The sequence below is a fragment of the Actinia tenebrosa genome, unplaced genomic scaffold, assembly GCF_029948245.1.
Source record: "Actinia tenebrosa isolate PJP-AT-01 unplaced genomic scaffold, QUT_ActTen_1.0 PGA_scaffold8__29_contigs__length_14323225, whole genome shotgun sequence".
In the NCBI taxonomy this organism is placed as follows: domain Eukaryota; kingdom Metazoa; phylum Cnidaria; class Anthozoa; order Actiniaria; family Actiniidae; genus Actinia; species Actinia tenebrosa.
In genome coordinates this window covers 8,442,576-8,468,968 of record NW_028292585.1, presented here as the reverse complement: position 1 = coordinate 8,468,968, position 26,393 = coordinate 8,442,576, and the positions used below count along the sequence as shown (strand labels likewise).

Sequence of the window (26,393 nt, the reverse complement as noted above, 5' to 3'; positions counted from 1 at the left end):
CTTAATGATTCATTTACGACGTTTCGTACCCTTTGCGGAAAAATTTGGGCCGTCGTTTCTTATGCTTTCTGACCACGGGTAGCCCAAAGCAGATTGAATTTGAATTTGTGCCAATTAACTGTTTTTGCAATTATTTTTTACCGTTAAAACAACCTCACGTCTTCTCACGAGGGTCACTTTTGACTTCTCTAGTTAAGCTTTCATTGAGTTTGAATTTTTTGAAACAATACCCAAAACCCAATTCGCACCTTAAAGTCCCATGATCCTTAGCGCTTAGGACAATGATGTACGTCCGCCATCTTGAACGTTTTGATCGGGGTTTGTCAAACTGCTTCACTAAACTGCCTTTAACGACGCCAGTTAACTAATTTAATTCGCAATTATACATTTATTCTGGCAAAGGATAAACACAAGGACTAGAAAGAGTGAGTATTTAACTCAGTTTAATCTACTTCAGTTATTCTTACATTCAGTTTTTACTTTTTATCATTACACTTTAAAAAGAGGTGAAAATAACTCATACCCGATTTTAACATGTTAAATTAACTCATTTAAGTTATATTGTAGCATCGTGTACTCGCTCAGTCGTAAAGTATAGGACAGTCATCATTTTTTTTCTCATCAGGACATGGCATAGTTTTGATTTTCTCGATTGAGATTGACTTTCTAAACTCATCTTCGAAATCTTCTGCAATAATCTCAAGATCATCACAAAATGACTTCATCGTGCAAACGCGGGAGATTTGTACTGCGCTAAAGTAATCCTCTCCCAGTTTGCACTTTTCTAACACCTTCTGTACATCAGTTACATTCATATTAACACTTTTAGCTATTTCTTTGGGCGATTTACCTCTCCTTTTTTTATCGCAGACGTCATCCTTGAAAGGCTCGCTGTTCAGTCTACAAGGAATTGAAAAACCATCTCTTCGACTGAATTCCTCGAGACTTTTTAGATAGTCATTCTCTGGGGTGTAAGGCTCGCCGTCTTTTATACATTGCTCTTTTTTCGTGCCTTCTTTTTGTAATGCGCTTCCATAAATTTCGTCAAATTCACCAGCACCAATGAGGCAACTTTCCAAGACCTATTTGAGCGAAATTAGTATGAAATAAGTACCTTTCAGGAAATTAAAGACAAACGAAAAGAACTACAACAAAGCATTAACACAGTTACAAACAAACAATTTGAACTCCTAAGTGAAAACGATAAATTCCATTTATATTTTCTGATTATTTGTAAAAACACTTATGTACTTCTAGTATACAGTGCCAAATAAATGATCGTTGTTATTGTTGTAACGAAACCGAAAGTGATTTCACCGAAAAATTAAGTTTTTCTAAAATTTTCTCGGTGTATAACAAAAACTTATTTACTGGAACCCCTGGAAGGCAGTATGTTTTATGGTCCCTCGGCCTCAATAGCCCACTTCTGAGATATGCTTCGCTTGTCACGCACAAAGGTTTCAGTATGAGGCTACGTGCTAAATGCTCAGTCATTCGTGACAGGCGGTAAGAATAAATCTAATTTAGCACGTAGCCTCATATTGAAACCTTTGTGCGTGATAAGCGAAGCATATCTCGGAAGTGGGCTATTCCCTCGGCTTTGCCTCGCGGGACTCAGTAAGACACATTCTTTCCATTGTTCCCAGTTAATAAGTGTTAGATATTTGGAAGTTATCGTTGTGGTGGTAACCATGCATTGTGCGCCTAGATTTCAAATCACCGGGTACTTACACTGTTCCTGACTTTCGTTCGGCTTATTAGACATTCGTAAGCATACTTTAACGGCGAAACACAGTTTTCGATCACGTATTTGAGGTCGTCCTTGAGAACAACGTAGTTATTGGAAGTACTGAAGGTTTTGAGTGCGTTTGGAATGATTGAATCTACACAATCTTCTGTTAACCATGTTCGCTGTCCTGTGGGTAGGTTCTTAATGGTTAATTTCACCTGTTCAAGGGCGTTGTGAAGGTCCGCTTTTCTTAACTCTGCTACGATTTTATCTTCCATCTGAAAGCACGAAGAAACCCACAACAAATGTATTGTTGGTGAACGTTTAAGATGAAAGGCAATTGGCTTCCTAGAGCGATATTTAAAAAGTAGCTATTTATCTAGGACTACAGTTAGTAATTTTAAAATTCAACGCGTTCTAATCATAGAGCAGTTTTCTGACATCAGTGGAAATGATATAACAAATTATAAAATAACTGTTCTAAATCTCGCGTTCTGATTGGTCATTCATGTAATTGGTATCTTATAAATGAAGCAAAAAAACTTGCTTGCTGTGCTGTGTACACTTGGGGATTGGCACTTGGGAATTGGCAGATCACTCGAGGTGTGTCGAGAAGCACTCCGCTACGCGTCGTGCTTTTCCAAAAGGTGCTGACACACGGTGCAACATTGCATGCAATAAATATGAAGTTGAATCGCGCTCTACTCCTACAACAATGCGCGCAACATTTTGAAATTTACAGCCAATCAGCTTGCACCGAATGTATAACTGCTGACCAAATATCTTAATATAGCAGGCTGACACAAGCGATGTTGCGTGATTTTGTTGCAATGTGTGTCACCCCGATTCAAATTTGTTTTTCTTTCTGTCTGTCTGTCTGTCTGTGTCTGTCTGTCTTATATATATCTATGTATATATTGTTATGTGCACTACTTATGAAAACCAGTTGTAACAAGTGATGAAATTTCGTGGATAAATAAAGATTATTCATTCTGTCTGGCTATCTGTCTGTCTGTCTGTCTGTCTTTCTTTTGATCTTGACTTTACTTCTTTCGATCTTGACTCACCTCTGTCTTAATAGCATCTTCATATTCTTTAATCTTTGTCTCCATCGCAGTGACATTTTTTTCAGGTTCTTGTAGTGTTGCCATGGCCTTCTTCGCTTCATCCACCTTGTTGTCACAGCCCATCAAAATACAGACTGTGCTAAAAATGTCCATTGCTAAAAATGAAATAATAATATGAGCATGCGTGCAAACAAACGAATAAAACTAGTGATAATAATAATAATATGATGATGATGATGGTCATGATGATGATGATGATAATAATAATAAAGAATATTGTCTTATACAAGTCACCCACTGTTGTCTAATACATATGGACCAGTGTTGTCTAATACATGTCACCCAGTGTTGTCTAATACAAGTCACCCAGTGTTGTCTAATGCAAGTCACCCAGTGTTGTCTAATACAAGTGACCCGGTGTTGTCTAATACAAGTCACCCAGTGTTGTCTAATACAGTCACCCAGTGTTGTCTAATACAAGTCACCCAGTGTTGTCTAATACAAGTCACCCAATTTTGTCTAATGCAAGTCACCCAGTGTTGTCTAATACAAGTCACCCAGTGTTGTCTAATACAAGTCACCCAGTGTTGTCTAATACAAGTCACCCAGTGTTGTCTAATACAAGTCACCCAGTGTTGTCTAATACAAGTCACCCAGTGTTGTCTAATACAGTCACCCAGTGTTTTCTAATACAAGTCACCCAGTGTTGTCTAATACAAGTCACCCAGTGTTGTCTAAAAGATGTGACCCAGTGTTGTCTAATACAAGTCACCCAGTGTTGTCTAATACAAGTCACCCAGTGTTGTCTATAATACATGTCACCCAAATTTTTTTACCCAAAAATCTTAAACTCAAGATATAATTTAGAGGCTCACCGATGCTGAATAGTGACATAACCCAGCCACCATATTTAACGATCTTCATTCCTTTGGTCAGCGTTGTTGTTTTAGCTGCAAATCGAGTCTTGGCAATGCCTTTGATAAATCCTTTAGCAGAGGTACGAGTAAAGCCAACTAATTCTTTTCCTCTAGGTGATGCTTTGAGTAATGTTTCGAGTTGGGTTGATTTCAGAGTCTGATAAAGCTAAAACAAATTAAAATAATTTCAAATGAAGCCCATCATTGTCTTTTTAATAACTGCCAACGATGTTTGAGACATATTGAACACAGCATGTAAAGTTAGACAATATTTTTTTAAACCTTTTCTTTGATCTATTTGGTACTTTTCATTCATCAAATTAACATAATTATAGCGAGAAGATCTTAAATCCTTAATTTTAACCCTGCGGTGTAGTGTACTTAAGTTGTGTACTTATTTCAGTGAATCACATCTAAGCCTTGTGACTGAATAAACAATTCGTAAACTATAAGAAATAATTTCAGCATGAGAGTTACCGAGAGATTCTGGTGGTGACTGACGTTTCGACAACCTATCTGAGCGGAAGTCATCTTCAGAGTCCAGTGACTGAGTCCAGACTCAAAGACTTTAATCAGCTGGTTGAAACCCAGTAATAGGAAGGTATTTTTCGAATATGAAATACATAGACTCTTAAAAGTGATAATTAATGTTGTCTTACCTGGTTAAATTTGAATGCTTTCCAAGTTGTTCGTCCTAACAATGCGAATCCAGGCAGAGCAGCGCTTGACCATCCAATAGAGAGTTTTAATGCAAGCTCTCCCTGTTGTAATTCATGTTCAAAATCCCTCAAATCGTCTTCAGTTAGGTCACGTTTGGCATCTCGAATAACAATCTAAAAGAAAAAGAATACTTTTATTAAGAACGGTCACGTGATTCGTCCAACTATTTGCTACCCATAAAGGCTACACATTGACCCAAAAATCTACACATTGACCCATAAAGGCTACACATTGACCCATAAATCTACACATTGACACAAATCTACACATTGTCCCATAAAGGCTACACATTGACCCAAAAATCTACACATTGACCCATAAATCTACACCATTGACACATAAATCTACACATTGTTCCATAAATCTACACATTGTTCCATAAATCTACACATGATCCATAAATCTACACATTGACCCATAAACCTACACATTGTCCCATAAAGGCTACACATTGACCAAAAAATCTACACATTGACCCATAAATCTACACATTGACCCATAAATCTACACATTGACCCATAAATCTACACATTGACCCATAAATCTACACATGATCCATACATCTACACATGATCCATAAATCTACACATGATCCATAAATCTACACATGATCCATAAATCTACACATTGACCCATAAATCTACACATTGACCCATAAATCTACACATGATCCATAAATCTACACATGATCCATAAATCTACACATGATCCATAAATCTACACATGATCCATAAATCTACACATGATCCATAAATCTACACATTGACCCATAAATCTACACATTGACCCATAAATCTACACATTGACCCATAAATCTACACATTGACCCATAAATCTACACATTGACCCATAAATCTACACATGATCCATAAATCTACACATGATCCATAAATCTACACATGATCCATAAATCTACACATTGACCCATAAATCTACACATTGACCCATAAATCTACACATGATCCATAAATCTACACATGATCCATAAATCTACACATGATCCATAAATCTACACATGATCCATAAATCTACACATTGACCCATAAATCAACACATGACCCATAAAGGCTACACATTGACCCATAAATCTACACATTGACCCATAAATCTACACATTGACCCATAAATCTACACATTGACCCAAAAATCTACACATTGACCCATAAATCTACACATTGACCCATAAATCTACACATTGACCCATAAATCTACACATTGACACAAATCTACACATTGTCCCATAAAGGCTACACATTGACCCAAAAATCTACACCATTGACCCATAAATCTACACCATTGACACATAAATCTACACATTGTTCCATAAATCTACACATTGTTCCATAAATCTACACATGATCCATAAATCTACACATTGACCCATAAACCTACACATTGTCCCATAAAGGCTACACATTGACCAAAAAATCTACACATTGACCCATAAATCTACACATTGACCCATAAATCTACACATTGACCAAAAAATCTACACATTGACCCGTAAATCTACACATGATCCATAAATCTACACATGATCCATAAATCTACACATGATCCATAAATCTACACATTGACCCATAAATCTACACATGATCCATAAATCTACACATGATCCATAAATCTACACATGATCAATAAATCTACACATGATCCATAAATCTACACATGATCCATAAATCTACACATGATCCATAAATCTACACATGATCCATAAATCTACACATTGACCCATAAATCTACACATTGACCCATAAATCAACACATGACCCATAAAGGCTACACATTGACCCAAAAATCTACACATTGATCCATAAATCTACACATTGACCCATAAATCTACACAATGACCCATAAATCTACACATTGACCCATAAATCTACACATTGACCCATAAATCTACACATGATCCATAAATCTACACATGATCCATAAATCTACACATGATCCATAAATCTACACATTGACCCATAAATCTACACATGATCCATAAATCTACACATGATCCATAAATCTACACATGATCCATAAATCTACACCATTGACCCGTAAATCTACACATTGACCCATAAATGTACACATTGACCCATAAATCTACAAACTGACCCATAAATCTACACATGATCCATAAATGTACACATTGACACATAAATGTAAGGAATACTCACTTGTATTTTGTTTTGTTTTCTCATTAAACTGTCTTTCAAACCAGGAGCAATTAACTCTATAAATTCTTGTTGCAAGTTGACCAGACGAGAGATTTCCGTCCAAAACCCTTCCACAACTTTGGACAGACATTCCAATTTATCCTTTTTCTTTACAGCTGAAAACAGGTGCAGATACATTTTTAAAAAGAACTGTATTTGTTTGAGAAATAAAAGTCAGCTTAAAAGTCAATGATTTCTAAGGAAAGCAAAGATTCAGTCATCCTTTGCTTGGGACTATTTGCTCTGCCGTATACTTCGCACTGAAGTATTACTAGCTAAAGATAGAGGCGCTCTTTGTGGTTGCAGCGCCGTCTAGGCTCTTAATTCCTCTTTCTTAGATCCAGTCCAAAATGTGACAGAGTCAAAAGACACTATTTTGGACAGTAATTATTTAGTCATAAATCTATATTTTTAATTAGGAATGCCTTGTGTACACATAGGAATGTAATTCTTTAGTTAACTGTTTGCGTGGAAAATGCGTAAGCAAGAAATAATTTCCGTACGTAATTACATTACAGTGAGTCATGCCTAGGTTTGGCGCTTGTTTACGTAAGTTCGTGTTTGGGACATCCTGTTTGCACCTAGGGCGTGCAACATTGCATAGGATGTGTAAGGTCTTAAGAATGCAGGTTTTCCCATAAAAGTAGGCCCAAACTAAGCTTAAATCAGTGTAGTAAAAGTTCTTGAAGACGTTGCACATATCAAGACAAGGAATTCTCTACGATGTAAAGGTATGAATCTTTGAAGCCTTTTACACTTATACCTAGGATAGATTTAGGACAAATCTATGTTAATATCGTTAACTAGTCGTTATATTTTATAGCTTAGATTATTTATATATTTGTTAAGCATTCGTTTCATGTTGTTGTAATGCTAGTCGCATTAGCGCGTAATTTAGTACAAAGTTATTCACGCAGTAGTAATTTAGTAATCACGCTGAGTGTATCTTGTCTTTTAAACTCTTTAAAACGTTTACTATAGGATCGCTACCGCCTTACTCGCTTGTTTAACCTTTTTACTACGATAAATAGCCTTAACTGCGGGATAAAAGACCTTTTCTTTCCAACCTTTAATTTGTTCGCTACTTAAACTCTACACTCAAGGTCATTGTCGCGACCGCGTGTTCAGTAAACCGTGTAATTCTTAGTTTGTCATAAACAAAGGTTAAAATACTTACCTAAAGCCATAGTTAACCTCTAGTCAATTTTTCCTATTGCTTTTTTCCATTGGTTTAGTTCATTTTAAACGGTTTACCGACTTGTACATTAAACTTTGCAACCTAGTAATTTTCACTCGCGTATTGTAAACACTGCTAATCAGTATGCAATATTCAAATTACCTGTGACGTAATTTACGTATTTCCGTTTCTAGTTATATCTAGCAAGACTGTATTCTATTCATAACTTTTTAGCTATTTAGATAAGCTACAAATTTATTTTATCTCATTGTAAATATTTTTCTTGTTTTCATTAGAGATATCCTGTAATCTCGTTCCCGTTTTTTTTCGAGTATTGTAAAGTTGTGTGAATTTTTCAATAAATTCTTTTGTCAAAACCACTTGCAATCTGATTCATAGCTGAGCGCCTTGCCGCCGGTTACAAAAAGAAATGTCTTTTGTTTCTCTATTGTTTCGTCTCTCTAATACATTACGGTCCACGAGGAGAAAGATGACGGCGAGGCCGGAGATAACGCGAGACCTCAGTTTCAAATGGTTTTTCTTGCATGCGCTGTCTTTCGTGGCGTTGCCGTACTCTTTGGAAGTCAGTTGGTTCTTTTTTATCTTCCCAGCGTCGCCGTCCTTCCCCCCCTCCTTCGTGGGTCGTAAGGTCCCTAATAATAATAGCGTACGTTATATATGATCTATGTTAATAAGTGATGAATAAGTGATGAACCTTCCTGAAGCCTTTTGTCCACTTTTTCTGCTCTGTCTTTGATTTCACATTGTTTTCTTTTGAAATTGGCTTCAAAACTGCAAAGGTAATCAAAACCAAGACCACAGCATCCATGGATGTCATAGATTGTCTCTATTGTAGTTGCAACAGCGGTGACAACAATGCTGACGATAAACAGTACCAAACCAAACAAACCTGGCGACAAAGAAAAGGTTTAAACTCGGAATTACATCCATCATGAGTTATGAGTGTAGCCCTGACTTTGCTTTCATAGCAGAACATGGCTCGGAATCAGTATAAGTAGCGATCCGGGCTCAATACGAAAATGTACGGACCGTTTCATAAAAGTGGTATATGAACAGGATTTTGGTCCAATCAACAATCCGGCAGTCAGAGCATTCTCGGCCAGACCGGAAGCAGTGGCTGCCGTATGTAAGAACAGTAGTTTCAGCAATAACTTTACTCACGTTTCTCTCTCCCCAAGGCCCTTGACGATGAAAGAGTGAGCTCTAAAGTTGAGGGGTAAAAAACGGGCTTTAGTACAAATATGTAACAAACTTTCCATGCATAGTTACCCTGTGTAATTTCAATATGATTCAACTAAATACTTTCAATGGCCGACAACCCCAGTTCTTTGAAAATATATTTTGATACATTACGATGGGCCTATTCAGGAGTGTACGATTCAAGACCTACGAAAGCAATGCTTGATACCTTACTGAAAACGATTGTACGAAGCCTGAATGAGCACTATCCAGCATAGGATAAGATCCAGTGAATAAATCCAATTCAAGTTTCGTGCAACCAAATTATGCCATCCGTGATCTGAATAGTTTATCAGCTGGATAAGGTTTTATCTGGTAGATATATAGTGCTTTTATTCGAGCTTCGCATCCTTTTGTACAACCGGCTCCTGATCTGCGGCGGTTCCTCGAAAACCTTTTTTTCGGACGAGCATGAATAACAACTAAGATTATTTCTTCTGCTCATTGCTTACCATTCGATGTCATTGTTTGGTTGGACAATAGATAGTCGTCAGCTAAAGTAGGAAAACAGAGAAACACTAAGATCAGCATACATTTAGCAACTATATCAGACAGCTGATTGATTATTTATATTGGGCTACCTGTGCAATGGACTGTTGTTGACTATGGTGGTGTCATTGACTCTACTACCAGAATCCCTTGAAACGTAGCAGCAGGTAGGGGGACTCGCGATCGATGCCAAAGATATACGGGTTTAACTCGCGGATTTACGAAGACGGGTACAGCAGATTTATCGCAAACGGAGGTTAAAATATCTTATAAATATACGATGCACGAATGTAAGAAGTTCGTTAACGACTTTTGCATAATTTGTCTAAGACCTAAAGTTATCGTACCTAAGCCAGAACCCTTTTGGTGTTGTGGTAAAAAAATGCAAATAGAAGATGACACGTCAGCACAGTGTTACGAGTGTGGTAAGAATATTCGTAATGCCGTACCAAATGCTACCAAAGAGCAATATTACGCCAATGGAGGTCGTAAGAAAACGCCATATAAGAGATTAAAATACTTCAGGGACTGGATGAGTCATATCCAAGGTTTACATCCGATATATTTAAGCGACGAAGTAAAGAAGAAAATCATAGACCATTTAGTAGAGTGTACAGAATCCCATTTCCCCGGCAACCACTTTCGGCTACCTTTTTTTGTGTCCCAAAAGATGCGTATGCGTGTCCCAAAAGATGTGTATGCGTGTCCCCAAAAGATGTGTAAGCGTGTCCCAAAAGATGTGCGTGTTCCAAAAGATGTGCAGCCGCGTCCCAAAAGATGTGCATGCGTGTCCCAAAAGACGTGCATGTGCTAAAAAGTGTCTCGGAATGTTAACGATAAGGTTAAATCTTTGTAAGTATGTGCTAAAAAAGTGTCTTAGAATGTTAACATTGAAGTTAAATCTTTGTATATGCTAGTAGAGTGTATGGATTGTCCGCGCCTCGACAACCTTTTTTTGTGTTCCCAAAAGAGTGTATGCGTGTTCCCAAAAGAGTGTATGCGTGTTCCAAAAGATGTGCAAGGGCGCCCGCCAGACGGGCTCCCTAAGGCATTCCTGGTAGACGTATTTTTTGTACTGCGACACCCCCCATAGTAGTAGCCAAAAACCTTCTACTCCTAGATATAGACATGGACTCCCAAAAGAGTATTTCGGTTACATTGCAAGAAATGGGCATACGTGCAAAGAGCAGAGTGTTGGCGCATTTGCTGCTGGACAATGCATGCGACGGGAACTTGCTGCCGGACATATCCAAATGCGACTACCTACGCAACAACGAAGGTACTACCAGTTTGCAGCCGCTGGAAGGATTGCCGCCATTCGTAGACGACATATTCGTATATGGTTTCGTTGCGGAAGAGAATTTGTATGGCAAGAAGCTGCTCTGCAGAAATGCAAAGACAATAGTTGCGCAGATATCTACGGCAGCAACAGTGGCATTTGGTGGGTTTCTGCCCACGAGTATCGTACATACCTGCAAGCAGGGAAAGATCGTAGAAAACATCGCAAAGATAGAAGAGCGCTCCAATGCCAAAGGCAAATGGTATGGAATACACAACACAGATCCTGCTGGATACTTCGTGGCCAAAGTAGACACTTCGGAGCTGCAAATAGAAGATGTCGGGGAAAACGTACGCAAATTCTCCATGGCTTTGTATGGGCAAGGATATGGCATCTACTCCGTGGACTACACACAGGATTTCTCCGGTACTTTGGACAGAGCTGCATTGGTGCGCAGACTGCGGCAAATGGGCTACAAAGAACAAGGAGAAGTTGGTTGGCGCGAAGGTACCATTTTGGACAATACGCATGCCGTCGGGAACCATGTTTGTACTTGGATGGAAGACGGAAAGAGAACCAAAATATACAACAAGATAGTGTCGAACTTCGAAGCCGGAGAAGTGCAAAACCCAGTAGGAGCAAAGTTGGCAGAGTACGTGGATTGCCCCAACGACCATTTGCGTAGAACATTCCTACGCCCAGACGTGCAAAAAAGAGGATGCACCAGAGTGGAAATATCCATCTATGGCAAAGATTTCTCCAAATCCCACACCAACGCCATCGCGGAAACACTAGAACCTTTGCAGGACATATTCGTAGTACAGCCGCCAAAGAATATGTGGTTGGCACTTGCGGAACATTTGGACAGGTGCTTGTGCATTTGCTGCGAGGAGACGAAAGAAATATTCCTAGCTTGGTACTGTAATTTGGAAACCAGACGCATAGCCGGAGTGCGAGTTCGTGGCAACGACAAATGGGAACGATGTGTACTTTGGACCATAGCAGAGTTTGGCCTGCGCAAATGCCCCATATTTCGCATAGATGTGCTTGGTATGGAACCTGTGGAAATAGCTCCGCTGCGCTGCTACACAAAAAACTCGCCTACGGTATTGGCGGAGTCCAAATTCCCCACCCGAGTGCATACAAATGCCCCTGCCATTGCCACAATGCTGCCTCCGACGGAACACGTAGAGTGGATATGGCGTACGAAGAAGGCGCAAAGAATAGGAGTAGAAAAGAGTCTCTTCGGAATACTGGAAGTACCTACGGACCGCAGGATATCCTTTCTGTCCAAAAGAAAACGACAACAAAGATTGGAAGACATACGAGACGATTTGGAAGGCGACGAGTGGGTAGAAGCCACGCAGAGATACCACGCAGAGCTGTCGGAACAAAAGCAAAACATCCTGCGGCAAAAAGAAGAAGACAGGCGAAAGATAGAAGAAGAGTTGGAAAAGTACGAAAAGCTGTTGGATAGGATTTCCAAAAGAACAGACAATCTGCGTAGATTGTTCTTTGGAAAAGAAAGCTCGTTTGGTCCAGAGACGCCCAGAGCCAAAGTGCATAGGATGGACCAAATACCCGCAGGAGACTACAAAATACTAGGATATGCGATCCCCAGAGACTTGGATGCTGGCTGGTCGGCAAGGGGGCACCGAGTAGTATTGCGGAGGAATAGAGAAACGTCTGTGGCATGGGCCACGGAAGCCCTATTGGAGGCATTTGCAGCTGGAAAGTTCGAAGCCAACGGCAACATACGCACTGCCATACCAGGAGAAGAAATATTGCTAGAGTGGAAAAATGGCATAGCAACTGTCTTCGTACCGGAAGGACCAGGCTTGGACACATACCACGAGTTGGCCAGAAAAATAGACCACAAAATGCCGCAGAATCCAGGAAAGCTACTGAAAGTCGTAGCGCCACCGAACAAAGAATGTACGCAGGCGCTACATATGCAGCCGAACGAATACCAATGCTGGAAGTACGCCAAAACCACCTACAGAAAAAAAGAAAGGACAATACTGTTCCTTTCCGAGCTATGTTCGGAGTGCGTATTGGAGGGCTGCACTGTGGAGCATGCAACCACTCCAGTTTGGGGACATTTTCTAGAAGAGCAAACTATAGACTGGACATCTCCAGCGCCTTTGTATTGCAAAATAGGCAGAGAAAAGACTACCAAAGCAAAGAAGAAAGACCGGCTAGTGCACGTTTCTACTCCATTTCCGGAATCCTAGAATTTCTCTGCGGCTCCGCTGGATGTCTGTAGTAGATAACTTTGGGCGGTTGCATGCGCGCCCAAACGACAGCAGCAATGCCCAAGACGGCAAATAGCACATTGCCGGCTATTTGCCAGTCTATGTTTGTGGATATTTCCTCCACTTCGTCCTCTATTTCTTCGAAGGAATCCTCTTCGGGTTCCATTTTGGCTAGCAATTCCTCCTTTGCGTCTCGGAGTTCTTCTCTAGCTTTTTGGAGATCGTCCAAGACTATAGCAAAGGAATCCTGCACTTCTAGGAAATGTTTCTGCAGGTCTGTAGTAGGTGGCTTTTCGGGTATTGCTACCTCCAGACCATTCTCTCGCTCTATCCTGCGTATCTTTGGTATGCCTATGCCGTACTTTTTGGCTACCTTTTGCAGCCCTACTCCATTTCGTCGATCTTCCAACAATCCTGCGATTTCTTCCTCGGATAGTATTTTGGGCGTTGCCATATACATATGTAGACAGGGTTTGGGCATGTGGATCCATAGGGGGTATTCCATGGATCCATAGGATATAGACATGTATTTGTACATAGCCATAGGCATAGCCGGCTACATGTTGGGAAAACAGCGCACGATAGAAATCCTTTTGGACGTCCTAGGAGGTTTGTACAGAGCACAGGAGACAATAGGCAACGCACGCATTCCGGGCTACGTAGCGGCACCATTGCGCATAGCCCTTCGACGGTAGCGCCCTGTTTTGGGGCCCTTTGGAACATGGACAAAATATACACTCTTCTATTTTGGGAAGCGTCGCAAACCAGACATCTTTTGGAACACGCATACACTCTTTTGGGAACACGCATACACTCTTTTGGGACACGCATGCACATCTTTTGGGACGCGGCTGCACATCTTTTGCAACACGTACATCTTTTGGGACACGCTTACACATCTTTTGGGGACACGCATACACATCTTTTGGGACACGCATACGCATCTTTTGGGACACAAAAAAAGGTAGCCGAAAGTGGTTGCCGGGGAAATGGGATTCTGTACACTCTACTAATGCGTTCCTGGGTAAATAAAGCCGTCGGTGATATCTTTCACATGGATTCGCCTTCCTAACGTGGTTTCCAACTTCTTGATGTTTTCGATGGTTCCTCCAGTTTTACGAGTAGAATGCTCCCATTTCCTGATGGCTTCTCTTCTTTTTGGCGTAAGCTTACCACCCCGAGAGGAATCCTCGAAAAACTCCCTAACCAGCTTCCCAACGCAGTTACCAGGATGTCGCATTGGTTTAAGCTTCTTAACGTCCGGCTTCTTAATTTCGTATGCACCGTAGATGACCACGGTAACCGGGTAAGCGACCTCGTAGAAGAGCATGTCTATTCCCTCAAGTGCTCCCGGTCGTGTGTGCTTATTCAAAACGAACAGCTTCTGCTTACCAGACGCTCTGATAGGATTACGACCCTTTTCTATTATCCACTCACCGTCTAAGTTCTTTACGAATGTCAACTCCAAACGGTAGTCACCGGCCGGCATTCTGTTGATTATCTTTTCAGCCATTTTGTGATTCATAGTTTTGTCTGTCTTTCCCTCCATAAATGTAGCGAAGACAAAGTCAGCGTCTGAGTTATCCATCACCTGATTTCCGAGCCTGCGCACAGTTTTGCTTTGAATGTCGTTGATGGTGGCCATGTATATCTAAGGAATATTTTAACCTCCGTTTGCGATAAATCTGCTGTACCCGTCTTCGTAAATCCGCGAGTTAAACCCGTATATCTTTGGCATCGATCGCGAGTCCCCCTACCTGCTGCTAACGTCCTATTCTGCACTTTTAATGAGCTTCGGGGGAATCATGTTCAAATCATAAGAAAATGGTTGTAGATTATTTGGTTTATATACTTTCCCAATTAACAAAGACATGTGGCCGCCATGTTTTTTCCTCAGTAGTCGACAAAACCGGCCAGGCAAGAAGACAAATGTCAAACAGTCCAGGATAATCGGGCAGGTACCAGGCGCGCAAAGCATTGCTTGTAAATGGTGAAAAATGATTTTCTATTATCACTTGTCAAACGAAATATTTTTTGCCCATTGAAACGACAAAATAAGCTTTTTTTTCTAATTTGGTGAAACTTTCTAAAGGAATGAGTTCTTATTTATTTATTATTTTTTGACGTAAAAGCCATTGTTTTTCGAGCCGAAAACATGGAACTAACAAATGTTGATTTACGAACAAAAAGTTCTGTGATAAGCTAATTCGTTCGAGCTGAGTGAAGCGAAATCACCTCCAGTATCGGGCCAAAAATACCTTAGTTCGCTTAGATTTGTTTAGTTAGGTAAAAATTGAGTTTCAGTCTTTCCCTTTTCTTCGAACATTATCCATCCAATAATTAAATCATCAACGGAACTTCCCAATGGAATTTCAAAACCAACCTGTTTCTACTGGAGTCGTTAGACGTGGAGAAGTGATGAGCTCAAGATCATAATGTGATCTGGCGATGACCAAGTCCTGATGAAGGATGATCAAGCAAAGAAACACAGCGATCCTTTTTGATGGGACGCCCATCTGGAGTTGCTGAAATTGAACTAATGAACAATAGATAGGACAATAACTAATTATAGGAAATTGTGTTTTAAAAAACAAACAAGCAAAGTATGGAAAATGAAAAAAGCTGAGAGAGAGAAATATATAAAAACAAAAACAAAAAAGGGTTTTCGAAAAAGGCAAAAAATAAATAAATTAAAAATTCGAAACAAATTAGGGAATACTGAGTTATAGACAAAACACACAAACAAAAAATGATCAAACACAAAACCAAAAAAAAAGAAAAAAACCCAAAACAAATATTCAATACTCACAAGCAAAACAAAAATCTGGCCAATAAAAAAATTTAATCTAAAAGTGAAAAAGAGTAGAACAAGAAAAAGACAAAATACGCATACCTGGCTTGTTTGGTGACACAGTCAATCTGATCTAAGATTTTATTAACGCCTTTTTTAACCAAGTCTTGCAACGTAGCATCAATTAAAAGATCTGTTCATCGCTTTTCAACTAGCTACCCCTTATTGTTTAATTTCAATCGTAATTAACACATTCCTCGACAGCGAGCAATAATTTATCGAAGAATGACGTTAAGATTGGCAGTTTTATTTTTGAGAAATCCCAGTTTTCTAATGATTATAATAATATTTGTTGATTACAACATACGTCTTAACTGAGTTAATCTGAGTTGACTTTTGATAACAAAAACAAAACATGAGTAAACACAAACAAACAAAAACACAAATTTCTAATTCGTTGTACTCTTTCTACATTAGAGCGACCACACAGTAAATCCGTGAAACTTTAGTAATACTAAATAGCACAATTTCATGCAAATTCCATTGTTTTCTATTGTTTAATTAGCACTATTTTGTACTATTTAGTAATTAGTGTTTCACGGATTTACTGTGGTCACTCTATTGCTTCATTGTACTTAAAATTACTGTTAATAGCTATTTTTACTGTGTCTTCCTAGTTTTTGCACGAAAAAGAGAGATTTGAATCAAAAAATGATTTTATAGCCAGTTCAAATTAAATAAATACATTTATTTCTGAAAACATTTATTGGTCAATCTACTGAGGCGCAAGACTTCATGATTTTCTTCTATTTTTAGTAACAAAATGACGTACATGATTGAATCTTTTGATGGATTTTACTGCCCAAGGACGTTTTCTTCGATTGTTAGATCGTTACATCAAGTTCTTTCGAAAAATCGGGTCATTTTAGTATAACTAAGATAAAGAAAATAAACAGGAATATTTTCCCCGCCAAAATTTCGAAAACCAGAAGAAAAAAAATTGTAATTGAAATGGAAAAATTATTTCAAAAAATTCCGATTTCAGGTCTTAGTTGTGCTCAGCGTCAACGGTTTGGCTTGAAGCTATTTTGCTTGAATAATAAGTAATATTACAGGCCGGCTATCCCCTGCAGGAAGTTTGATCATGTCAGTAGTGTTAATTAAAAGGCTTCCCGTCGTTCGTCAAGTAGTTACCTGTTATTTTTTTCAATTTCGATCTCATAATTGACGCATTTTTTAAAAAAACCTGCTGTAGAAATATTAAAAATGAATTTAAGATGAACAGATTGAGGTTTTGATAAATTCCAATTGTCAATGTCATTTATTAAACTAAGTTGATCTGGTAATGGCTGTAAAAAAAGCAAACAAACAACCAAGAACGAAAACACCTAAAGCACGGTAAATGGGTCGAATTTGAGTAGCGCGTGAAGCGGGGACAAATGATTTCAAATTCTTATTTCAAACATATTATATTGTTGTTGTTTTAAGAAAACTTCGTTTGAAGAAACATAAACCATATATTTAACATTATAGTCTTTGCCCCTATAGAAACTACTTGGTATGTTTGCTCTATCTTCCTATTCTTCACATTGGCAAATATGCTTGGACAAGCAGTTGAAATTAAAGTTGGAAACAAGAGATTTAACTGAGGATCAATGGAATGGCAAACAAGGTTTATTCGCAAGGTATCAAGGCTGGGGATTTGTATCCTGTAATGTGCAGAAAGATTAGTATATAATTAAATGGAAAGGTTAATTTTATACAGGGAAAAAATGCTCTGTGGATACATACATATATAGACCATTGCATGCATTAATTTCCTAGTGGAATTGTTTTGGGGGCAAAACAATAGACGAAAACAAATATGCGAAAACAATTCATTTTTTATCCCCAGAACAATTCTATTCCTCTCGGAACTCAGTGTATTGAGGGCTGTTAAGGGCTGTATTTTTTTGGTCCTTTAGTACACGGGTGTGAACAGTGCTGTAAACTGCTTGTGTGTCATGAGTAGAGAGTCGGGGTTCATCCCATAAACAAAGGTGGTCCATACTATGACAGACACGATTTATAGTGACTGGTAAATTCAAAGGATAGGATAAGCTTGGGAGTAAAAAGAACAAACCCTGGTGTTTTTGATCAAACAAATAGCTTTGTGTTCGTGATTTGCGATGTTGAAATGAATCTAACTAATTATTAGCTGTAAAGATCGCATTCCTTTCAGTTGGACCACTGACCACAGCTGCGGCAAAACTCCATCTATTGTAGAATTATCTATCTTTGGGTGCAACGTCGGAACATTCTGTACATAGAAATTTTCCTTTATTGAACTTTTTTGTAAACTTTAAGAGTCCATCAGATCTACTGGGTGAACTTCTTTATGAGTTCCAAATATAACAATAATTACAGTTCATGGTTTGAATAGAAAATATTTATAGAATACTTTACATATCTATATTTTTTATATTCATATCTACATTGCTGATATTTATGCTATGACTGTGGCAGCCATCTTGAAAAGTAACCAAGCCTTCATAATCAATCAACGATATTTTAATGCATTGTGATCATTGAACGTTGTCAGTTGATGAACCAGGATGACTTGACTTTCAAAAGGGCCACCTCAGCTATAGAAAGGACTGGCTGTTGGAAACTAAGACTGCGAACTTTCTTTGAAATAAAGCTATTGCTAAAACCACTGGGCCCGGTTGTACAAAGAGTGGATAGCGTTATCCGACGGATAAATCCAGTCTAATTCAGTGGATAAGTCGATACTGATATCCAATAAATTTATCTACTGCATAAGATTTATCCATCGAATAGCGATATTCACCCTTCGTACAACTGGGCCCTGGCGGAGCTTGAGCCGACGCTCAAAGTAGTCATTCGATATGCGACATTCTGTGTCGATCGTCGAAATTTATTTAAATGAAAAACAGAAATCCACGTTCCTGAGACTTCATTTGTATCACATAATATTAATAGAATTTATACCAAAGATGTACTTTATTAGAGGTTGGCTGAGCCAAAGATTCAGCGGTTCTCGTGGGAACATGGAGTCCGAATTGATATCCAGCCTTCATAAATTTAAGTTTAGAGCTTGGTTCTCACTAGCGTCGGAATCGGAAGCAACATAGGCAAACTCAGTAGTTTACTGGTCATGAACAGCACTTTTTTCACACCTAGATAATCAATGCGACTTCCGAGTCTACATGTTGTTTCAGATTCCTATTTCGACGCTAGAGCCGGACCCAGGCAACACAGAGTTTGAACAGTCAATAGATTACTAATTTGAATATTTACAGCATAATATTTGGCCGCATAGCTGCTACTTATTCGTTTTTCGTTTCAACATTATTTTTATACCCGCGAGGTGCCGGGCTGCTCGCGAAAAAAAATAAAAATAAAATAAAAAACTTTAAATTTTGTCGATACCCTGAAACAACCGCTAGACTGATCTAAGTCAGGGGATAACTATACTCCTGAGCTAGGTTATACGAAGAGTGAAAAGCGCTATCCGACGGACAAATCTTTATCCAGTGGTAAGTCGATGCTAGAATAAAAACTATCCATCGGATAGCGCTATCGAAATAACCCATCGTACAACCGGGGCCTGGTCAGTCCTCTTCCGAGATATGCTTCGCTTGTCACACACAAAAGTTCTGTTACGAGGCTACGTGCGAAATTAAATTTATTCTTTTCTCCTTTCATGAACTACTGAGCATTATGCACGAAGCCTCGCATTGAAACCTTTGTGCGCGACATCGAAGCATATTTCGGAAGAGGGCTATTCCATAATTCAAGCTATTTCAATTGTTTCGGTTGTATTTTATTTTTAGGTTACTAGTAACTCAGTGTTACGATATATTTTGATATAATGTTTTCCACAAAACCAGCAATTCGCTTTTTTACAAACAAAGAATTTCATTCTCAAGGGGATTGCACGTGGTCTGAAATGGGGAATTATTACGGCAAAGTTGCAAGTCATTCAGTCTACTAAAATTCATATAAATAGACCCCTTGCATGTGACGTCAAAGCAGTTCAATTTGAAGGACAAAACAAAAGAATTTCAATCTCCTGAGAATTGGAAATCTATTGTTATGTCCTCCAAATCGAGCTGCATTCCGACGTATTGCATGGGGTCTATAGACAGTAACCGCGTACTGCATGGGGTCTACAGACAGTAAGATCTATTGAATTTTTTAAAAATGTATCTAAAATAATGAATACCCATCCTAATGTTTACCGTACACCAAATCCAAGTTTCTGATAGTAAAGGCACCAGGAGGTGAGCTGTGATAACCTTGGGATATCGACTGGCTAGCATTCATCGCCTTTGTATTTGTCTCAAGTCTAGTGACGTCATCTTCAGTGATGACGTCATAATCAGTCAGGACTTCAACTGAGTGGGAAGTAGTTTGAGAGACGCTGATACTCAACTGGGATAAAGTCCGCCTTACGATCGCATCTGTAAAATATTTACACTCAAGGAAGTTTCTCATATGAAGTTGATTGAAAACGCTCTCTCGCCAGCGAGGTACTAGTAGCCGGTCGCGATATTGACTCTTTGATCGAGAACGCCTTCCCATGCCTTCCACAGCATGACCACTATCTTCTTCATCGGTATCTTTCACACTAAATTCTTTCTTGGATTCCATGTACGCCTTGGCACGCTGTGCAACACTGTTGCTTCGAAGTCTAGTGGCCTTCCCACCATGGCTTCTTATTGCATCGAGAATCTCAGTTTGATTGATAACATTTGGCTCCGCTTCGACGAATGCAGTGTTTAACGCGTCTTTGTGAGGACGAAACTCGCCGTACTTATTAAGATAGTCCGCTAATTCTCTATTTATCCTTACCTTTGATTTAGCACTAGAGGTTCTTACCTCTTGTAACTGGGTAAAGCTTTCGGTTTGTGTCTTATTTCGTTGTCGTAATTGCCATTTGATATTTTCTTTCCACCAAACGCCAGTGTCATTACTACAACGCGGCGGTGCGTAAAGTCGAAACCGAATAAGCTTCTGAGGGGTTGAAATACACGAACAGGATGTATGATTACTATAGTCACAGTGTTTCTGAATAGGTCCCGTCTCGTTCTGAAGAGGGTACAGAACCCGTTACACGTGGTGTACACGTGACAAAAACATGACCCATAGTTCCAGCCTCCTCACTGTTAAAAGTTCTGTCTTTATGAGTTCCATGACATTTTTTCGGAGTACTCTGTCTAAAATTACCGGAACAAAATTCTTCCCGTGAGGAAGGAATCACCACAAATTCCTCGAAGTCCTGCAATTCCGGATTCTGAAAACAATTTTTCCCGGAGTATTTGTCTCTCGTTTTCCGTACATTCACTTCAATACTGATGACGTCATAATCATCAATCTCAGCTCTCGCACCTCCTATCGGCAAATCTGTAGCGCATTTGGGACACGGATCGATTTCGTCGTCTCCATAGTAACCAGAATTGACGTCACCGCTGTACAGTCCACTTTCGCCGCTACTACTGAATGAGTTGCTATGGTTATGGGACTTCAAAGTGGACTCGGAGGACGATCTGGACAGACTTCGTTTCCAGAACTTGTATCTTCCTTTCTCTCGTGAACGGCTTGAATGGCGTTCCTTCCAGCTACTGTCGATCTTGCGCAGTACATTGAAGTATGAATTATTAAGAAACATGATCAGAGGTGGAGTATGGACGACCTTTGGAAAAGACAGAAGTACAAATGTCAATTCGTGTAATAGACCTCTTCAAGTCTGGTGCTGCAATGATTTTCCCATTTTAGATCATGTTTCATTCTCTTGAGAATGATATTTTTTGTAAGAGTTGTATCCATATTCCTTTGTGCATGTCTTTTCGTGTGCAATTGTTAAACAAAGAAATGGTACTCTAGGGAATGACACATGGTCTGAAATGGGAAGACAATATTCCCAAGTGCCACCCTCAGTGCCTACACCTCATCCTAACCATCTCTCTTTCATAAATCATTGTAAAGCGCCTTTGAACATATCCATATGGAAAAGAGCGCTATATCAATATCAATATCATTAAGTCAAATAATTGATGTCAAATTGAGCTTAGTAGGCAAATTAAGTACCTTTATTTTGTAATACTATTGTATTTGCACTTATCCTGGTATTAAATGCCCACCTTATCTGACTTGTTGTACACGGAACATTTGTAACAAAATGAAGGTTTATTGGGTTATAAAGCTTAACGAGTATCCGCAAGAAGTATCGGAGGTTTTTACTGTGTGAACCCTTCGACTGAGGCCATTTCTTAAAATCATAGTTAATGGAGTTGAATGGTTTGTAAACCTATTGTTCTATGTTTCCATACCGCTTTATCCAGTGTTATATGACGTTGACCATGCCAAGTAAGCATGATTTCTTTATCAAATCTTGATAATATGGTAAATTTTGACCATTTTGTATAACTCGTAACTCATAAACTCAGTTACTCCCCCATCCTTTAAGAACAACAGTATACCGTTTTCAACACGTCGTCTACATCGTAAATATTAAATAACAGGACATGGAAGTCGACATCAAACAGACTAAATGCATGTTTATTCAGTTATATAAGAAAACAATGGCTGATAATAGTACCTATTAAATGTCCCACGAAACTGAACTAATTTACCACCAGAACAAGCGGGCCACACTGAGTGTTATTCAGAATGTAACGAAAACGTCTTTAGCAGACGGCGACGTAATTTTATAGTTCTACAAGGCTCTTTGACCCGGCGACGAGAAAATACCGAGTATTCAGGGTCTCGTAGAAGTATTTACAGTAACTATTTAATACTATCGATCTTTTAATGCCTCCGGCAACAGTCATCGGCCGAGTCAGTAGATCCTACGATAATTCAAATCAGAATACAATCCTAAAAGATGATATATTGTCTAAACAATTAATTTCATTGAAATTTATTCCAGAAATAAATCTGTGTTATTTAAATTATGTTCGCTGTTTGTTCAAGTTATATTTCGAACATAAAAATTAGCTTTTTTACCATAGTTAAAAACTTTCCTCAACTGTAAAAGGAAGAGTTAAAGTGGGTATTTTCAAAGCTCTTTCTTGTATCTGTATGAAGTTATATTCTCTTCCGCGATGAAAAAAGTAGATACACCATTCAGTAATACGATTATTCAAGCTATGAACCTAATGAGCGCAAAAGATTTTCCCTCGCATTAATTCGTAAATGTTTTTGAAAAAAAAAACAATCTAATTATTCAGTAATTAAAAGTGAATACAAATCATAAATAAAAAAATTCAAAGGATGAGTTAACTTAAATTTTAAAGGTTTTTAAAACGCGAGCTTCTTCATCTTCTTTGTTTACATCGTGTAAGAGCTGTTCTTACAAAAGCCACTGCATATAGGTCATCAACAATTGAATATTCACGGGACTGTGGCGATAAGTTTTAATATTTATATCCAAGAGTAAGAAGCCGTGTTCTAAAAGCGTAAAATCTAACTCAAGAGCTAAGCGTGGCGCCATACCAGGATGTTCCAAATGAATACACAACTCTATCAAGATTACCTTGGGTCGTTCAAACTTTGTTCTTCTTGGTTTATTGACTTATAAGTCTTCCTCCATATAAGTTGAACTGTAGGACGTTTAAATGGACAGTTTTTCTTTGAATCCATCGTCGACAAATGGCTAGAGTCAGAGCCCAGTATTCAATAATGTGTAAAACTGGTTTATAAACAAGAATGAAGCGAGGTCACTCGAGTTCGTTGCATCATCCTGTGCCATTCACTGACGCTCTCACGCATGTTCAACACGTGAACACCACGCTCGTGTTAGCGCATCGTATATAGGGTAAGTATATTCGAAGTTCTTTTGGAATTCTGATCTTCTAAGCACTTGAATGTTAAACAGTTCTTTTAAATAGTTCGCACAGGGAATACCTCTTTTACCAAAAGCTCTGAGCTAGTTTTGACGGCTGATTTGCATTCCGAACACCGGCCTGTTTTAAGCGACCACTCATATTAACTGACCGATTTACCAGAAGAAACCGACCAACCATTCTGTAATAATTAAATCTAAAGTAAAAATAAAACAAAACCGGTTCATTTTCTAAACAAATACCCTTGAACAGAGACGGTGCAGGAAAGATGTACTTGGACCGGTCAGCAACTGATTAAAGGACTACTCAAAAGATACGATCACTGGCAGAAAAAGTTGCAAAACTATTATTTTTTTGTTCGAAACTTGTTTGAATTGTGTGCATTTGCACTATATTTGTTTTTTGAATTATGATAAGTCCCAGTTTTAGGCGGGAGGAGGGGTGTAACATTTCTGTTTCAGATAAGCTTTCTCAGTTGAGTACATGCAAACTAACCAACACGTTTGAAATAAATATCACCAGGCGCGATTTCTTTTTGCTAAATTGGGTTTTAAATCAGTCATTGCGTGAGCGTTGGTCCGGGAAATTCAGCCTTCGCGTGAGAATCCCATATGTTGAACAAGCATTAATTCAATATTGACTGTACTGCGTTAATTTATATCACATGCGATGGTTTTCTATCGGGGCTCATTTTGCATCACATGTATATTTTCCATCCCGGCTGAGGTGAAGCAGGATCAAAACCTTGATTTATAAATGAAAATCAAAAAGTATAATTCGTGTGCGCAACGTAGTAATGCAGAAATGTAAACGGACAGACAATTGCTCAATTCTTTACGAGTTTACTTTGCGAGTTTGTGTCTGGGTTATTGCGCTACCTTGCGCTACCTTGCGTTACCTTGCGCGCGCCTGTCCCGAGGGGGGAGGGGGGTACTCCCCTATATTTGCTATACGGGTATGTGCCGCCCTATAGGGTATGGTTTTTCGGCTTTTGGGTCTGGGGTAGGGTATCATTTTTTGACATTTTGTCTGGGATAGGGTATCATTTTAGTCTGGGCTAGGGTTAACGATTTGGTCGTTTTTGTCTGGCGAATAGGCTACGCTTTCTGCCGACACAAAAACATTAAAAATGTTAGTAAATATTGATTGCAATCGATTGTAAAACCGTATTTTCCGTCTCTTAGTCTGGGATAGGGTGTACAATTCTTAGTTTTAGTCTGAGGTAGGGTATGTAAAATCAAAATTTTAGGTCTGGGATAGGGTCAGGGCTTTGAGGTCCTGGCGGCACACCCCTACCCAAGTTGGGGTGGTAGTACCCCCCCCCCCCCCCCACGGGGCGCCTGTTTTCCGTGAACTTAGTATCTTCAACTAGTGCTAGTCAGAGCTGACGGGCTGTTTTCTGTTGGTCTTGCTGGAGTTGATGTTGACTTAGATCGATGTAGGTGCTGCTAACTTTGTCTAACATTGTCGCTACATTAAACATTTTTTTTAAGGAATCTAATACATTTTACCATATCTGAGTTGAGTCTGAATTGTGGAACTCCCTCCCCATGAAACATTAGAACCCGTGATTCTCTATCAGGTTTTAAGAAAGATCTTAAACCTTGGCTCTTCCGGCAAGTGTACTAAAACCATCTTAGCTAAATATCATTACCAGCTTTATATTCTATGAATATATTATTTATTCATTTTCATTTATTAATGTAATACCGTTTTATAAAACGTTGTTGAATCTTGTAGAATTAACGCTATATCAAATAAAGGTATTATTATTATTATTATTATTATTATTATTATCATTATTATCGTTATTATTATTATTATTATCTGAAAATAATATTTCTCTCCCTTATTAACTCCTACGCAGACGTTAGTGACAGACAGACACTAAGAACCTAGGCGTAGAACGCTATCATCAAGAGAGCTGCGCGCAGACAGCTTGAAAAAATATATCAATCAAGTAGACCGCCGACTGAATACCTAAACGAACACATGTATATATGATATCGCTAACCTGACTTGCTTTGAACTCTCTAGTCATCGATATACTCTAGATAAATCACATCGATGTTCAGGTTTGCACGATTAGGATTTTGCAGTGTTTACGACATATAATGCATTTTGCCTTTCCGGAATATTAATTCAGTCATGATGCTATGGTTTCCCTTCAATGATAACAGAACTTGTCGCTTCTTGTATTTCGTTTTTTGTTTTTTTTGTTTTTGTTTTTTGTTTTTGTTTGTTTGTTTGTTTGTTTTTTGTTTATTTTTTTGTTTTGTTTTGTTTTGTTGTTGTTATTGTTGTTGTTATTGTAAAAAGTAAAAAGAGTCTATAATAAATAGATCAGGATTGTATATGCGATATACAAGCATATTATTATTATATTATTATTTATTATATTATCATTATTATCATTATTATTATTATTATTATTATTATTGATATTATTATTAATATTATTGTTATTATAGATCGGACACCCCCTAACCCCCCCCCCCCCCCCACCCCCCTTTCCCTCGTCCTCTTGCACCGTCCCACGGCACAAATACAGTACACACACCCACCAGGCACAGAAAGTCGAATAATATTAATCATGATGAATAAGAAAAATTGCCACTTTTGACCATATTTTTTTAAAGATATATTTTATTA

The 26,393-nt window shown here is 38.7% G+C and overlaps 1 protein-coding gene, 2 long non-coding RNA genes and 1 other non-coding gene across 4 annotated transcripts; 1 reads left to right on the top strand and 3 right to left on the bottom strand.

Moving 5' to 3' along the window:
• Positions 1–287: 287 nt before the first annotated feature.
• LOC116300188 (uncharacterized) lies at positions 288–19,311 on the top strand. Its single transcript, XR_004197564.2, has 2 exons — positions 288–425; positions 17,440–19,311. It is a non-coding gene; the product is annotated as an uncharacterized LOC116300188 (long non-coding RNA).
• Positions 460–15,696, bottom strand: LOC116300186 (uncharacterized). Its single transcript, XM_089023949.1, has 10 exons — positions 15,484–15,696; positions 9,530–9,571; positions 9,000–9,041; positions 8,503–8,727; positions 6,602–6,756; positions 4,373–4,546; positions 3,672–3,879; positions 2,797–2,951; positions 1,732–2,007; positions 460–1,082 (listed from the first exon to the last, which is right to left on the bottom strand). Exons 1-10 carry the CDS (start codon positions 15,614–15,616, stop codon positions 582–584), a joined length of 1,911 nt encoding a protein of 636 aa, XP_088880075.1. The 5' UTR covers positions 15,617–15,696; the 3' UTR covers positions 460–581.
• On the bottom strand, positions 7,028–8,121 carry LOC148905104 (uncharacterized). Its single transcript, XR_016121865.1, has 2 exons — positions 7,818–8,121; positions 7,028–7,403 (listed from the first exon to the last, which is right to left on the bottom strand). It is a non-coding gene; the product is annotated as an uncharacterized LOC148905104 (long non-coding RNA).
• Positions 19,312–19,447: 136 nt separating the features above from the next.
• LOC116300187 (uncharacterized) lies at positions 19,448–23,656 on the bottom strand. Its single transcript, XR_016121864.1, has 2 exons — positions 23,432–23,656; positions 19,448–21,589 (listed from the first exon to the last, which is right to left on the bottom strand). It is a non-coding gene; the product is annotated as an uncharacterized LOC116300187 (transcript).
• Between the last annotated feature and the right edge of the window lie 2,737 nt (positions 23,657–26,393).